Source organism: Misgurnus anguillicaudatus, chromosome 21 (genome assembly GCF_027580225.2).
Source record: "Misgurnus anguillicaudatus chromosome 21, ASM2758022v2, whole genome shotgun sequence".
NCBI lineage: Eukaryota > Metazoa > Chordata > Actinopteri > Cypriniformes > Cobitidae > Misgurnus > Misgurnus anguillicaudatus.
Genome location: NC_073357.2, coordinates 916,079 through 933,950, shown reverse-complemented (window position 1 = coordinate 933,950; position 17,872 = coordinate 916,079). Strand labels below are relative to the sequence as shown.

At 37.2% G+C, this 17,872-nt stretch overlaps 1 protein-coding gene across 1 annotated transcript; it reads right to left on the bottom strand.

Annotated features, from left to right (window-relative positions):
- Nucleotides 1–1,553: 1,553 nt before the first annotated feature.
- LOC129454666 (fucolectin-4-like) lies at nt 1,554–13,987 on the bottom strand. Its single transcript, XM_073859341.1, has 8 exons — nt 13,706–13,987; nt 7,784–7,829; nt 6,236–6,271; nt 4,430–4,706; nt 4,187–4,326; nt 3,411–3,499; nt 1,857–1,966; nt 1,554–1,752 (listed from the first exon to the last, which is right to left on the bottom strand). The coding sequence occupies exons 2-8, from the start codon at nt 7,815–7,817 to the stop codon at nt 1,734–1,736; spliced, it is 705 nt and encodes a 234-aa protein (XP_073715442.1). The 5' UTR covers nt 7,818–7,829; nt 13,706–13,987; the 3' UTR covers nt 1,554–1,733.
- Between the last annotated feature and the right edge of the window lie 3,885 nt (nt 13,988–17,872).

The window sequence follows — 17,872 nt, the reverse complement described above, 5'->3', positions numbered from 1 at the left end:
TTCACCTAACATAGTTTCAATCTTTCATTCAAGAAACATAACATTTTTATTTTTATTGTTTATATTGTTCAGCACTTTGGTCAGCCCTGATTGCTGTTTTTAAATGTGCTGTATAAATAAATACAAACTTGAAACTTCTTAAAGTGCAATGTTCATCCTCAGAATTAAAAATGAATGTTTAAATCTTTTCTTTACGTGTATGTTTGGTATACTGCACTGCCCCACACTGATCTCTCTTAAATAATTCACTGACAGCGCAGAACTGAACGTATCTGTAATATTTTGTGATAGCACAGGTATCAAGTTGTATTTAAAGATTAAGGGAATGTTAATTTAAAATGATTTAAAATATATTATCTTCATTATAAATGCAAATATCTAATGATTAATTTGGTCCGGTAGTAGAAATAACTTAATCGGAGGACACTGTGCCTTTCAGAACGATGAGCTTTGTAGAAAAGCTCACTGTGCCTTTCAGGGAGGCAGGGCATAAAGGAGCAACAATAATATATGGTAATCTGTTTTTTAAACTATAAACCATGCAAATACAACAAATACACAAAATAACATTGTTTTTAGCAACGTCACAGGGGCTCTTTAATAAAGTCAGTGGAGAATGAGGTGGGTTGGTGCAAGGCATAAAACACCAGGCCTGAAAATGATTCCCACTCCGGCCCTGATTTGTTACTGGTGCAAGTGTCCACGCAATGACAAAATTGACTTTTTTCTGCTTAAGAAGGAAAAGCTTTTTTTTTGTCTTGCCAGGACTTCCTGCTAGAAGATATATTGTATCTTAATGGTTAGAGGAATAAATATGTGGTTGAATCATTTGTAATGGAAACAATGCATTTACTGCATTGAATAATTTATGTATAACATTTTTGCATAAAACATTACAACAAAAGTTTTTACAATTACTTCATTGTTCTAAAGCAACTTTAGATTAATAAAAACAAGAAAACACAGAGGTCAACAAAAATACAGCCGTTTAAGATTAAACCGTTGTTATGGTTAGCAGGTATACATTTATTTTATTTTATTGACATTGTATCTTCTTTAGCTCTATGACATTCTGGAGACGATTAAAGGGGACAGAGAATGAAAAACCATTTTTACCTTGTCTTTGTTGAATAATGGTAGTCTACCCGCATTCACAAACATACAAAAAGTTCTAGACATTCTAAATATCTCAGTCTCATAGAAATTCCTCTTTTAGAAATGTCAGCCAGAAAACAGCCCAATCTGAAAAACTGATGCTTATGACATAACAGGCATCTCCCTGCCCCTTCACTTTAAAATAATTGGCTACATTTTTTGAGTGGCAGCAAAGTCAGCCAATCAGTAATGAGATTGCAAGTTAAGCCAGTAGGGGGAGCCAAATAGGTGCAAAACCACTTGTTTAAAATCCCCCACCCTGGTAGAGCTATCTGAGAGAGGTTTTTATGAAGCTTCTAAGACATTACAGACCCAAACAAAAACATTTTTGTCTACATGTCACATCACAGAACAAGGATAAATACCCCATTCAATCATTCTATGTCACCTTTAAAGATGTCAATGTGTAACTGTAGGACAGAGGTTTAATCCAATTCATTGATACTTTATCATTCATCAACTACAAATCATTTCAAATGAGAATGAAAGAAAAACTAATCATCACACCAATCAGTTACTAATAACTAAAATATAACTTTAACTTTTTTTATCAAAGACTGTTTGTTTATTCAGGATTATTAATGTTCACACATGGACCTGTGAATAAAACATTAAGATTTTATGAATCATGAATACCCTTTTCTTTCATGTACTGATGAAAATGAAAGGTTTATTATTGTTGTCGTGTTGTGTAAACATACTTATCATCATCATCATCATCCAGTTTGATCTCTGGTTCAACTTTCTGAGGGAGTTTTGTCCAGGTCAGTGTGAAATTTGAGAGTCCTTTAGAAGTCAAAGTGGTATTTAGCTAAAAAAAACAATACGATTAAAATATAGAGATGCCAAATTTGTCCAAAGACGTGTATTTCTCAGTGTTTTCATTTAATTGTCACTTTAATAACTACTCACTTACTTTCACATATGTAATAACTGTTTAATTTAATGTTACTATACACTTTTCTGAACAAAACACACCACACTTATTATGATTCTTATTCTTTCCATTATTGGACAAAAATAAACAAGATAACTCATTTGTCTGAATCATTAGTTATTGATATGAACATCTTGTTTAGAGAATTAAAGCAATATCACACCAGCATGAACTATTATATTGACTCAAATCAGTGCTCCAATTGCTGGAATACAAGAGCACTGTTACTTGTTTCATTAAATAAATATAACACTATTATATTGTAAAATAGTGTTAACATACTTATACTTCTCATGTTGTTTAATGCTCATTTGCTTCCTAAAGTACTGACTGTAAGGGTTTTGTCTTGTGTTTTGTGTACTGTTATAAAAGCAACTAATGCAAGCTATTTATTACATGCGCTCGGTGCACAAACCTTTTTTCCCGTCGTTAAATTAGCAAAAGTGGAATCGGACACGCCAGTTTAGACCATGTGCTTTAGACAATGTGCTTAGATCATTCAAATATGGCCCATAGTCTATACTATGAATTAAACATAATTATCTTGAAACAGTAGTCTCAGCCTCAGATGTCCCGCCCACAGACTGTTGGCTGAACGTCTGATGTTTTACGTACACTTTTCTGGAAACCCTGTGAGAATGTCAAAGTCGTCTTTGATTGGTTAAAATAAACTGGATTTCCAGGAGACGCGAGTGTCGTGATTAGTTTCGGTCCCTGGAAAACACAGCTCTGACGTTCAACTGAGGAAGAGAAACAGTCGTGTTCACGTGGATAATAATGACTAGTTATCATGATCAGCTAAACATTCTCAAAAATATGCAAAGTTCGCAGCATAGACTCTCTAAAAGACGTCCAAGAGTTTTGCTTGAGGCAGTTAGTGGAGTCAAAAGTTTGGTTCTGCTGAATTGCTTGTATGTGTTAAAAAGTGGAGAGATATGCTTCAAACAGACATTTAACGGGAGCATCTCATTGGTTTGGCTGTTGATGAAGTGCTCAACATTGTTCTATGGTGAGTAATGTTGTTTATTTAGATGCTATTCAGTTGCGGCTGGCAAAGCTTGCATTGTATCATAGGAAACAGTGAATGAACAAGTGGATCACCAGGAACAGGATTAAGAATCACTGTGTTAGATTGCCAGAAAAAAACATCTCATTGAGGTTATTTTGGCCAACAAGGAAACAGGTAAAAACATGTGTAAAAAGTGATTATTTTGTTTACATGCAATTACATTGGTTTTACATTTTTTTAATAACGAAATGAACATTTAATTGGGTGTCCTTAATTGATTTGACTTTTTAGCACAAATGTGTTTCTTACCTGATCAAGAACTGTGTCGTTGACTGCTGGATCAGTTACATTGAAACTGGAGAGAAATTTTATCATCACAAAAGTTTTTCCTGTATAATCTGAAAAAACAAACATATATCAAGCACACAATCTTAAAAATGCTTCTATTCTGGCTCTGCCAGTTATGTTTATGTACTAAAGTGACCTCTCGTGGTCATATGTGGTATAGCTTGGTTTTAAGAATGATATCATCAGTAAAGGAAGATGCAGGTGTTGATGTCATACATAAAGCTGTGTACCAGATCAACAAAAATTTTCACCTAAAACAGTAGACCATCTGGGAAATTTATAAAAACAAATTTTTAAGATGTGATCAATGACAACAATGAAGATGTTTTGGTAAATAATGGTGTGCACTATGGATGTGCATCTCCATAACTGAGGCCGATGCGATACGCATCTCAATGCATAGCCCGTGGCAACAGAAAAGAAACCATTCTCAATTGGTCACTTTCTAAATAATAAAAGTATAGTGCATCCACTAATAATTATACATAAATAGCAATGCAAAATATGTTTGAAACGATGCATCGCAATGTAAATGCTAATTTGTATCTGGTGCACAGTTTTTAAACCGATGCATTGCATATTGTTAACTTTTTATGCCGATACACCATGTGAATCTTCCCATCTTTAGTATGCACACAGTTGATGGTACCCCATGGCTTTTTTATTTGTATTTAAACTAGCTTTAAAGCAGACCAGACTTTACCCTGATGGTTCAGCAAGGCTAATAATGGACATACCTGCCTTGTACACCTCCACTTCAGCAAGAGAAAGAATTTTGTAACGTCCAGGTATGATGACGTTCACATATCGTCCCTTCATATTGTCACAGGACACAGACACAGACTGACCCGCTGCCACACCATACAACACAGCACATCTGAGAGGAATACAACTTTATAAATCTGACATTTTCTTCTGACATGTTTTTTTGGATGAACAGAAACTTGCATTAAATGATTTCACAGCACCAATCACTTAACCTGGGATTATTGTTGCCATTGTTTTCCAAAGAGTTTCCAATATGAATTTCTGCTCCGTTGAGTCGTTCTGGACAGCAGTTTCCTCTGTTAGTGATGACGACTCGAGAGATGTAGTAAAACTCCAGAAGATCCACTCTCCACCACGGGTTACTAGTAGTTTCTGCAGTATGGGTGTAGGTTTGTGGCTTAGAGTCAATAGCACATGCTGCTAACCAAGATGTGCTGCTACCCATATATGTGGATGACTGTACAGCCTGTCCTCCTAATGCCACATTCTCTAGAAAAGATTCAAGAAAAGATGAAATAAGAATTTGTTATGTTTAGTGTAAAATCAGAGTTTATGTTCAAAGAAGACAAACGTCAAATAGTAACAGGCACTTGAAATAGGAAATAGTGTTAGTTTACCTCACACTTTACACATGTACACTTAAAATTTAAGGGAACTATCCTACTTTTTCCTCGCATCTCCTTAGACGGCACTTATATATTCATCAAGTGACTTTCTGTAGGATTCTCTGCACTTTCATGACGTATTTGTTATCAGCTAGAAAGCGTTACTGATAATGGTGAACAATGAAGGCTTTGCGCAAATTTTGTGCTGTTAAGTTCTCTCACAACAGCTACAGAAAGCTCAAAAAACATTTTCAACATGAGCGTTACGACCACAAGCCAACTACATGGAATTATTCTAGAAACTTGTTTTCATGCGTTGACATGCAAATCAATAATCAGACTATGCAGAAAACTGCGTTTACATGGGATTTGGAGATTTTTCAGGTTTCTCGCAGACAGTGATGTCACCACCTATAGTACATATACGCACTTGCGAACTTTCCTAAACACTTCCCCTCGGGGGAATGGATGAGGGAAGTTTATTTGCTCCCTCGATTTTGACAGAGGGAGTCTACTTCATAAGTACACTTCAGGCAGCTCATATACCAGAATGTAACACGATTGTGACGTCACTTCAGCAGCTCGCGCTTTGCACAGTTCAAATGATGGAGGGGAACACCTGTATTTGCGCTTTTCCATTGCATAGTACCCTACGGTTTGGTTTAGCTTGGGTTGGGTCAACTTACTTTTGTGAGCTTTTCCACTGGGTGCAGTTCGTAGTACCCAATACAATTTTTTTAGTACCACCTCGGTCGGGGTTCCAAGCGACCCGAGCTGATTCCAAAACGTAATGCGAAAACACTGTAGATCACTGATTGGTCTAAGAGAATCTTCACTACCAGCATACCGCATATATGCTTAAATGCAACTTCAATAAGGCTCAGCGGAGCGCCATCGGCTGACGCCGCGGGTGTTTGTACAGAAACTGTCATGTGAGACAGAGGTAGTGATAAATGCGATTTGCAAGCATCTATTTGTGGTGGTTAATTTTAATTTTGTGGGAGACTGAGAAATAAATAAATGTATGGGAATGTACAACGACGCTCTCACTTGTATAATGTCACAGCAGTAGGCTTCAAGACCCGCCCCATTTATACCGTTCAGAATTATGTAGTCGTGCATTTTTTTTTTTCATATCACCATTACTGTAGCCGTTAAAAGCTTTAATTTGTACATTTGATGGCAGCACAATCAACTACATATATGTGATGAAATACAGTGTTGGAGCATAATGTTGTTTTTTGGGTGGATTTCCGCTTTAAGAAATCAAGCTTTTGAACCAGAAGTCTTGAGCATCCTCTATACATGCACATACAAAGCATGATGGGTAGTTTTTATGTCTTTAGAAAAAGGAGGATAAATCTATAAAATATCAAAGATTGTCATATAGGAATGTGTGTGAATAGTTCTTACCTGATGGGTGTGATTCAGAATAGTAAACGTCCATTCCTAAAATAGACAAACAGTAACTGAAATAATCTCTACACTTTACATCAATCCTTTAACACATTATTAGACTTTAGGTGTGTTTACATACAGTGACGAATTTGACTAAGTGCATGTAAAGTCATTTTAGAGAATTGTTTCTAAAGACATTATAAATATTTGACATGTATTGCTAACACATGTTACGAAGACTGTGGACTGTGTAGTAATGAACTGTGGAATTCTGCAGCTTGTGGCTAGAAGGGATACAGCTACAACCAAGCGCTGTTTTCAACTGAATCCTACGCCCAAATCTAACCACAACATCTCACAAGATTTGTCTGTAGCTGTATCCCCTCTAGTCAGAACCAATTACAGTGTTAAAAAAGTTTTCCCCATTTCTGAATTCAGGGTTATTTTGGGTGGGGCTAAAAGGGTGGTTTTTATATGCACTTGACCCATCATGCATTACCCCGCCCCTAACACAATCGCGAGCATCCATTCAGGTGCACTGAAAAAAATGATTCATTGATTTTAATAAATTTTTTTAAGGTAAGTGGTTGCAATCAATTTATTTAAGCTACATTTAAACAAAAAAGATTAGTAACGTAAAATAAAATATAAAACTTTTGTTTAAATGTAGCTTAAATAAATTGATTGCAACCACTTACCTTAAAAAAATTGATTAAATTCAATGAATCATTTTTTTCAGTGTGGTAGCGGTATTTAAAAGTTGAAAGAGATGGCAGCTTTTCTGTGAGTGGGCGTGGTTTCAGTGGTGACAGTGGACACGCCCCCAGCGCTTGAGACCAGAAAATCCTGCCTGGTTTTCCAGGATTTTGATGTTATTTGCTTGGTAGCTTTTTTAAACTTTTAAATTTTGCTGGGTGGTTAACACATTTTTCTGTGCTGTCACAAACTGAGAACAGTTAAAAATCAGCTAGCACAATACACAGTGAAACAAAAATGGTATTGAATGGATTGTCCTTCAAAGTGCAACAACACAAAACAACCAAAACATGTAATATAAAAATCCAGTTAAAAGCCTCCAAAGTACAAAAACTACAAGCAGATAATTCTACATATAAAATCATTCAGTCAGTAAAGTATGGCAAACAGACTACAGTAACAACACATTAACAATGTAGTTTATGATGTTTGTTCAACACTTATTTACTGCAATCTGTAACTTTTTTCTCTCACAATCACTGTTTGAAATATAAAATGACTTTATGTACTTATCTTTATGTTTGTCAGAGTCAAATGAAAATTTCCTTCATTATAAATCATTATTATATAAGCTTATCTTTGTCAGTCGCCATTAGGTAAAGAGAACACACATTTTATGTATTTGCTCAATAACTGACATTTCTGTTTATTTGTACCCTAAAAGTTGCTTACAATAAACTGATGTACGTTGCACATGTAGCTAATGAATATTCATGAATGACTCACTGGAGCCAAATATGTCCTAAACTGATTGTGCGGCACACATAAACACATGTATATCAAGTCATGTATCAGACTTTGACTCACCTAAAAGTACAAAGAGAAGTCCAGACATCCACATCTTTACAATGTCCTAATACACATAAAATATAAATGAATAAAATGATATGTCAGTGCAAGTTTGGTTTCAGTTTGGACAGCTCTTACATTTTTTTAGTCTAGGACTAGTCAATTCTCTGTCCGGGAAACCGCCCCATATTGTTTAAAGTTTAGTCACTTAAGTGAAATGTTTTTCACAAACCTCATGATCTGAAGGTGTCTGCTTAAATGTTTAAACTTCATTTTGTAGAGATACACACTAATTTCTGCAGGGATATTTTCAGACCCATCACCAAGGGGGGCCTTAGGGGGCAGTGCACCTCCCAGATGACACAGCATTCACCCCTTTAATCTTATGGTCAAATGTATTATCTAAGATACGTGAACTTAATACCTTTCATTTATTTGAGCTCTCACTCTCTGTCTATAAACGCCCTCTTCAGTAGTATTTAACCACAGAAAAGGTACTACTGATCTCTACAACGGCAAGTAAAAAAAAGATTTTTTAAATTTAAATCAGACAATTAAACGTAATAACATAAAACATAATTATATAAAACAAAATAATATTTATAGTAAAATACTCCCAAAATAGCCCCTGTAATCCTTTTTTAAACTCACTTAATTATTTATTCAAATACAGCCAATGGTAAGTCTCCAGCAGCATACCTTTCAATATTTTGTATCAGACTTTCTGCTTATTAAAATAACAGAGTTTGGTTGTAGTGTGGCACATAGTAGATATAAATGATATAAGATGGTTAACGTTATACAGTATGTTATTATTGCGCTGTTGGTGGAACTGAAGACTCGTTACATGGTGTATAGGTGTAAGGTAACTTATGTGTTTTGTTGTCCTTGACTGGACTTGTGGTCTATAAATGAGTTTGTTTAGTCTGTGGCCGTGGTTTTAATCCGAAAGGCTGCAGCCTCCAAAGGTCGCATTTGTAGGCTGCATACCTCAAAATTGTCTAATTTAAGAATATTAACAATTATAAAGTTGACTATTATTCTTAGTTAATCGTAAAATTATGTAATATGCTTGTGATTTGCGAATGTAACGTTAACGTTCAGTTAACTTAAATAAACCAGACTTGTTTACGTATGCAGCCAGAGGATGCAGTCTTCGGATTGAGAAACGGCCAGTTTAACGGTAAAAAGAGAAAGTAAAACTTTCACTGCTTGGCTGACTTTGTAAACATATGTAAAATAGCCAACACACACTACACATTTGAAAGTGCAAACTTTTCTGCAGTAAATAGAAAAATAAAATAATATATGAATATAAAATGTCATTATGAATGATATAAAGCAAACATTACTGTTGAATTCTGTGAATTATATTAGATTAGATGTTTTAGCTGTTCTACATAGCCTGTGTTTACAAAGTAGGTACATTTGTGACCTTCAGTCATCTAAATCTTTGTTTTATTTAAGAATATTGACTATTCTTGTTTGTACTTATTGATAATTATTTAATTTAATTAATTCAAAATGACATTTAATTTGGGAAAAACATGTCTGGATTATTTTGATAATATGGGATACTTCACCGATTTAGCATTCAGCTTTGTATCTGTAGAAACCCGGCAGTATTACTGAATGGTCATTCAGTAATACTGCCGGGTTTCTACAGATACAAAGCTGAATGCTAAATCGGTGAAGTATCCCTTTAACAGGAATTGTTAGCCTATCATGCTAACGTTAACTGTTACTTAGAAAGTATTAACCACGTCACGTCAAAATAAACCATAAACTACTGCTCAATATCTAAAGAAAGATAGTAAGTAAAGTAACAGCTCGCTGGCATCAGTTATGCATAGGTAATGTTTAACAGTAAAATCTGAATTTAGCTTGCACAGAAGTTATAACAACATAGTTTGTTAACGTCAGCAAGTTCAAGGCGCATGTTTGCGCATTACGATTAGCAGCGGCACATGCACATTTCCCATGATTAAACATGGACTTACCTGCACGTTTTGGAAGCGGTGGTGCTGGGAACCATTTTTATGAAGAACCATACTGGGTGAAATAGCAGAGCTATAGCATCACTTATGGTGCTACAGAGCACAGTATGGTTCTACATAGGTGCTATATGGCACTTAAAATGGTTCCCCAATGATTAACCATAGTTTGTGTCATTCTTTTAATGAGTTTCTTATTATTCTCAAATGCAGGAAAAAATATCAATAAGTGTTACAACTTGTTAATTCTTGGGTAACTGACGGGGCGGACTGGGAGTAAAAAGTGGCCGTGAACTTTCTCACCCAAAGCGGCCCACCACTCCCTGCTCACACTACAGCACACACTGGCCCAACATAAATGCTACTCATATTTTTAAGGAAATCAAATTTATTCAAGCAATATCGCTCGAGTAGGAGTGTGATATAGCTCTATATCATCACGGCTGTGATTAGGCCAGAGGCACGAGGCCGTAGGCAATCACAGCCGTGATGATATAGAGCTATATCACACGACTCCGACAGCGATATTGCTTTTATACAACAGTTCGACGGCACACGTTTGAAAAACAAAAACTAGAAAACAACAACAGAGTAATTTTAAAAGCCTCTTTGTTTGAGAACTACTTCTTCCGCCGCGGATTTGAGGGCGGCCAGAATGACAGGTAACACTTTCGGCTGCTTTGAATCTCATATTAACTCTTTCCCCGCCATTGACGAGTATTTCCGTCTTTCCGCAATACCACTATTATCCACTAGGAGGCGCCCTTCCGCAACTTTATAAAACCGGAAGTATTGCCCTATGGCAAGCTGCTGCATGTCCGTGTCTGTTTTAAAGATCGCTCTGAATGGGAACTCTATGAAAAGTCCATCACAAAAATGGAATTATCTCAGCTTTTTGCTCAAAATGTGGTGTTTTTGCAGAAACCTACCCATATTCAAAAGCTGATTACAAAAGAACTACTGAAGGTAGGATGAAACGTTTTTTTTTTTTTTAAAGCAGTGGGTCTGTTCTTTCATTTGGTATATTGTATGTTTATATATTTGAAGAAGAACATTTTCTGGAAGGCATTAAACTTTTGTTAAAATCATGAAAAATGCTGGCGCTGGCTGTCAACTTTTTTAAAAAAAGCTGCCGGTGAAAGAGTTAACTCAATGGACGGATTCACCGTTTTTAAATATTACAATTTCTTGGTCACAAAGTGTAGTTTTAAGATTAGTTCAATCGAGAATATATATGTATTATATTTAAATCTACAGTCGATTAGTAAAGATAGCGCCTGTTTGAACGTTTGCTTAGTGAGATTCGGTACGAATGAGAACCAAAGCATGAGCGGACGTCAGTGTTCACTCGCCCCGCTGACCACCGCCCTCTCTGGGCTACATCTCTGACAGAGATACCCTGGCTCTCATGTTGGCCTGATGATCAAAAATGAGATCAAATCAGCAGTATTTGGTGTCATGATGAAACTATTACTTGTGTTCTTATTCATATTTAGTGTCGTTTGTGTTGTTATTGTTTTGGTGCGAGGTAAAAGTTAATAAAACTATACTTCTATAATGTTACTGTTGGTTTACCATTTCATCTTAACGCGATACGAGCACTCGGTTATTATTAGACTTCGTTCTTGTCAGCAGGCCCGGATTGGCCATAGGGAGAACCGGGAGGATTCCCGGTGGGCCGGTCTGTTTTTTTTGGCCACGAGGGCCGGTGTTGTCATGCCACCGGGATGACGCGTATTTGCGGGTGAGAGATGTCCCCGCCGCTTTATGATCAAGTTGATTGTGTCCCGAGTCCCGACCACTTATTGGAAGAATTCTTGCATTAGGGTTCATTGACATCTAAAACGCATGGGAAACGCAGGACGTGCCGCTGTCTTCTGGTTTTCAAAGCGCTTATTTGAACACAAGTTTTGTTTCAGACGCGTCTATATTGAGTGCGCTTGCCGGCCGCGCGTCTATATTTAAAATAAACTTGAGCGCGTCATTTGAGTGCGCTTGCCGGCCGCGCGTCTATTATAATTTAAATAAACTTGAGAGCGTCTTAATACAAACAGGCTGGCCTCTAAAAGGAAAAGAATTTACAAAACATATTTTTTATCCAAGTCATAGATGAATTCTCTATGAATAGTCATTATTCATCGTTTATTGCAAGAGGAACAAAAATCTATTTGATGCAAAACGCATTAGTTTATTTAAAAAAAGTAGTTTCAAAAGTATATCCATGATGTTTTCTTTTTTTAACACAATGTAGGCCTACCTTAGCCTACGTTATTTAGCAATAGACATGATCTAAGTACTAAAATACTTTTTTCCATTTGTTTCCAATGCATACTTGATAAATCTTGCTTGTGTATTGTATATCAGGGGTTTCCAAACGTTATCAACCCAACAGTTAATCTTAAGACTCACCATTTTTTAGAAATAGAAATATAGAGGAAAACACAAACACATTTGTTTCCTTTAGTTTTTGAATAAGTTTACTTTAGTAATATTATGGTCTTATGGCAGGGCTGCATGATTATGGCAAAAATTATAATTGTTTACTGCATTTGCACGGAATATGAAATTATATATTTGAAAAATACAGTGAATTGCAAGGCTGCAAAGAACAGTGTACTATTGCAGACTACGGAGGATTTAATGATATTATTTTAATATAGTCAGTTGTGAACTAAAGTGGGCCAGTCTAAGGCATTAAACTCCAGGGCTGAAATGAGTCCCACTCCGGCCCTGCTTGTGAGTACTATATAAAACAGTTTTTTATAAGTGTCAGAGAGATGTTTTTGCATGCTGCTTATAAATATATCAGTGGCGATATCTCATAACATGTTTTAATAGTCACGTCACGATAAAGTAAATGATCAATGTCCACATTTAAAAGCTGCGGTGCTTACCTGCAGTTCCACGGTGTTTTCGCGTTCTGATGAGAGATATAGCTCCAGAAAAAAACGAGTGTTTAAGTTACATTCCTCTTTCCAAGTGTTAATCGTCAACACGATGTGACAAGACATTAATCCCATTAAGTTTAACATAACATCCAAGAGTGCTGATCTTTGACGGAATAATAACTTCCGATTGGGGATTCACAGACTGATTTATGAGCTAGTGAACTAATGAGACACACGGAGACTGTTTAAAAGCAGGGCGTCTGTGTTTTTCCATTCAGAGATGAGCCTGTTTAGGACCTCCATTCACTAGGTGGCGGAATGATACAGTGGTTACTGTGCCGTTATCAGTACAATATCGTATAGCTCTTAGCCAATCAGATTCGAGAACCAGAAAGAACTGTTGTATAATATAAAATAATGCATTTGAACTATCTGCCAACGACATCTTACTAACCATAGCATAAAACAAGGTTAAACCTGAGGCTTTGCTTAAGAAACACCCGACTACTTTCATTTGATTGGTTACATCTTGCTCTGTGGTGTAATTCGATTGGCTGGGAGTCGCTCACGGCAGCTTTTGTAAACAGAAACTCCAGCCTTGTGTTATTTTGATATTTCAACATTTGGACACTGATGTGTCGCTGTTAGACCTGTTAGAAGTGACTGTGTGTTTTAAAGGAGGCAGCAATGACAGCAGTGAGTTACAAGTGGGTTCAAAGAAAAAACACGTTATTATTTCTCGAAACGTGCATAACAGCGACCAGGCCCTCATTGCCATGCAGATCTTCCATGTTATCTGATCAAGTATACATTAAAAAATCTGACCGGCCCACATTAAGAAAGTGGTCCAGCCCCTCTGGCATTTGCCAGAATTGCCAGATGGCCAATCTGCCCATGGTTACTAAAGTTATCAATGAAAATCTTATAAAAACATCAGATGGTAGGTGTTTATATATCAACTATTAAAACAGAAGAACTCAATAGTGATGTGGAACTATTTGAATAAATCACATTGAATTTAAAGCTTTACTGGAAAGTTGAAGTAAATAAAAAAATACCTTAATTATTTGTATATTTGCTGTTTTCTTCTTCACTCTTCTTCTTTCTCAACTGTTCTGTGTTCTTCATCTGTGACCAGAGGTAAATCTCTCTCTCCTCTTGTCAATCCCATTACAATTTCATGCAAAGCAGAACTATTGATGCTCATTTGTCAAGCAAAACATGATTCCTTCTTTCCTTTGGTCTAGACCGCCCTCCAAAAACAACCACCTGATAGTTTGTTTGTGCGCACACTTTATTACGACATCAAGGAATGTTTAAGGGATTGGTGTGCTCTAGCACCTATCAGCTTTTACAACCTGTGGTTACAATATCAGATTAGACAAATTTCATTTTTTGCATTTGTAAATGTATAAATAGTTTGATAAACATTTATGGTTTAAAAGATATTTTGAAGCATTTGATCCCACCAATACCGTAAACCCAACCAGTTCTCAACCGTATAAAACACAATATGGAGGTAGCAAACCTTGTGAACTGAAGCCATACAATCCTTTGATATAAAGATATCCAATAAATGCAATCACGAGACACACAAGAGCCAATGCTATTTCACAATCAAAGATGACATATCATCACTTCTTTTGGCAGTTTTTGAACGAGAACATCGGATCTGATATCTACAGCGAATTGTGATCACTTTCGCATCTTTTCTTCATAGAAATCAATTGTGTGACCTCAGTACACTTAGAATATTTTAAGTAGTTGTTTGAAAAAAGTTAAAATAAACAATAGAAACAATAAAAAATACAATGGGGGTCTTCGCCCCTTCGGCGCTTGACCCCTAATGACAGAAAAATCAAGAAATCAATTTCTTTGCATGCATGAAGTTTAAGTCATTGCTTCTTGTGTACAAAACAGCCAATGACTCTTTACTTTCATCTTTTCATGTTTCTCGTGTCTCCATCAACATTTATATTTCATCCATATTTTTGTGTTCCCTCACAAAAGAGCACAAAATCACTTTTTGCTTCATGCGCCTTCACTGTTCCTCACTGATGAAATTATCAAACTTTTCTTTCATTTTCCCTCTTCTCGCTTTTATTTCTCTGTTATTGCCTCTGTGGTATCTTCATTCTACTCCTCACTTGTGTAAGCCACTTTGCATGCTAAATGCTTACATGTAAAATGTAAATGTAGGACAGACAGAATAAATAACAACAACTAGACTCATTATCACACATAGACACTGTTTGTACATCGGTGTTTGTGGGTGTGGTAAGTGTGAAGAATCAAAATGGGCCCCTCTGATCACAGAACTGTCATGGTTCTGTCTTCAGGTCTCAGTTTTATTAGTTCATAGTGACAGGACCATGTTTTGTGTGGTAGCACATTGACTTTGTTTGTGCTGTGTGCTTTCTTGTCTTATCTCCTTACCCCGCTCCCTTGTCTCCTCATTAATTATCCCATTATTGTCATCTGTTGCCCTCTTGATTTTCTCCCTTATTTAATGCCCTTGTGTTTGCAGTCTTGTGCCAGTTAATTTGTATTCTACCATGTGTTACCTTGTGTTACTTTTTGCTCTTGTGACGTAATCGTATTTAGTCAAGTCTTCAAGTCAAGTGTTGCTGTTATTTTGTTAAGTCAAGTTTATTGTTTTGTTATGTCTAGTCTGTCCATTATAGTGCCTTGATTCAGTGTTGTCTCCCCTTGTGGGTTTTTGTTTTCTGTTTAAATAAATGTCCTTAGTGTCCATTTGTCAAATGCATCTGGGTTCTGTCCTCTAATCATGACAAGAACACATAATACATATGTTATCCAGTATGTAAGAGATAATTGGCAATGGGCGTTGAATAATAAGAAAATAATGCCCAACCAAGGTGGTAGTGCGGCATGACGTGAAGCGGAGTGATAATAAATGTACACATGTACTACACATGCACTACAGTGGTAAGACTGTACCATGCGATTGTATCCAAGGGATGTTGTACAAATGAAGATAAGAAGAGGTCCAAGAACTGATCCTTGAGGGACTCCAGTGGTCATGATTCGGACAGCTCTCCTCTTCAAGATACATTGAAGGATCTACCTGAGAGGTCATGAAAGTGGTGTACTTTTTGGACTTCTTCTCCAACGGCACCTGCCAGTAACCTAGGCCTTTCCAATTCTCTCCACCGGTTCATCTATCCTGGGCATCGGGTAAGCATCAAATTGAGACACAGCATTGAGCTTCCTGAAGACAAGGCAGATCCTCAGTGACCCGTTTTTTTTTGGGACTAGAACGATGTAAGACTCCATGGGCTAGTTGATGGCTTGATCACCCCCATATCTTTTATAAGATTAATTTCCTTTTTCAGTGGGGCTACAAGACTCTCTGGTACTCAGTATGATCTAACACAGTCTCACCCCATGTCGTCAATATTTGACGACACTTGACCATTCGTCAATATGTGACGTGGAGGGTATACCTTTCGCGTCATTTTTTTTATGAACTGGGGACTTCAATACTATTACGTCCGTTGCATTCTCTTCTCCTATTTTCTTACCATTTTCGCGTCGGTTTAGGGTTAGATTACGCAAAATTAAACAGTGTACGCGAAATTAAACAGTGTACGCGAAATTAAACAGTTGTCACCTGGCGTTGGGGTTAGAAACAGTTGTCACCTGGCGTTGGGGTTAGAGTTAGGTTTGGGTAGGGATGTCATTATGTAAATCTAACCCTAAACCGACGCGAAAATGGTAAGAAAATAGGAGAAGAGAATGCAACGGACGTAATAGTATTGAAGTCCCCAGTTCGTCAAAAAATGGTGTGCCCTCCGCGTCACATGTTGGCGAGTGGTCGGGTGTCGTCAGGTGTTGACGACATGGGGTGAGACTGGGTTGTATGATCTCAGTCATATAGGAGTAGAGTTGGTCAAATGGATTGTGTGCTTGATCATGTTGGTCCTTCCGGGCTCCAGTCGGAAGAGTTTAGTGTACTGGGCCAAAATCTTTACAAGCTGTTCCCTCTGATCACTCTGCAGATGGTCCAATGACACCCCAGTCCCAGGCTCCGCATACTCCCTGTCTCCCTCTTCTTCTTCTTCTGGTATTACCTTATATGCCAGTAATGCCGTTTCTTTCTCTGGCTCTCTCTCTTGCCACTCCTTGGGCAAGTTAACAGGTTAAGTGACTGTTCCCATTTTTCTATGTTTAATATAGGGACCTTTCCACTTCACCAACAGCTTGTTTGTGGACAAAGGTAAGAGCTTTCTGTAGATTTTTACTTGGAGCCTTGTTTTGTAAAAATTTCATAAGGGATACCGACTTTGGAGAACAGTTGAACCAGGGAATTAACTACCTTGGCTGTAGTGATTGTGCGCAGTGGGAAGGTTTCCGGGTACTCTACCTGGTCGCATAGTCACAGATGAGTAGAGTGTACTGGTTGCCAGAGCTGATTCTTTCCAGTTGGCCAACTATATCCATGTCAATTTTTTGAAATAGAGTGGAGATTACTGGTAATGGACACAGAGGAGGTCTGGAAGACCTGCGAACAGCACTGTTTTGATACACAGCACAGGTGGAACAATAAGTAATTACATCAGAATAGATGAAGGGACAAAAAAATTAGAGCTGATTCTTTGGCATGTTTTCTGGCAGGCTAAGTGTCCTGACCAGGGTATTGTGTGGGCAAGGTTTAAAACAAAAGGCCTACAACATTTTGGCACAACAGGACTTTTGAAACCATCAGATACAACATACAGGACATTATTTTCAACCACATACACTTCAGCCCAGAGAGATAGAACTTCACCTTGATCTCCAGTTACTTTAGCAAACAGGGGTTGACATTTCATCATCTGCCTGCACTGTAACTGAGAACTATTGTTAGGTATTTTCCAGTCTTTGACCTCCAAACCTTCCATATATACTTCACAGATGTTCGCATATCCGGTACTATCTGCATTGTCCCCCTTTCTTGGTATTTAACACAAATTAGCCAATTTAGGTTTGCGCACAGGACAATTAGATGACTTATGACCAGACTGCTGGCAATAAAAATATATTTGTCTTATTAACAACAGAAGTAGTTCTACATTCAAGGCCAAGTTCCTTGGTTTCTTTGGCTGATGACACTGGTTGACGTGATGACACTTGTTGACAGTGTAGTCCCCATGAAACAAGCTTTATGGAACTCATACACCTATTTAACTTGTGGGAAAGCAGTCAAAAGATGGGCACTTTAA

Excerpts from the sequence above, each read along its gene's own strand:
- LOC129454666 (XM_073859341.1), bottom strand. The coding sequence starts at position 7,817 with ATGTGGATGTCTGGACTTCTCTTTGTACTTTTAG. Across the intron at positions 4,707-6,235 it reads TTCTGAATCACACCCATCAG|AGAATGTGGCATTAGGAGGA; the intron begins GTAAGAACTATT and ends AATCTTTTCTAG. Across the intron at positions 4,327-4,429 it reads AATGGCAACAATAATCCCAG|ATGTGCTGTGTTGTATGGTG; the intron begins GTTAAGTGATTG and ends TATTCCTCTCAG.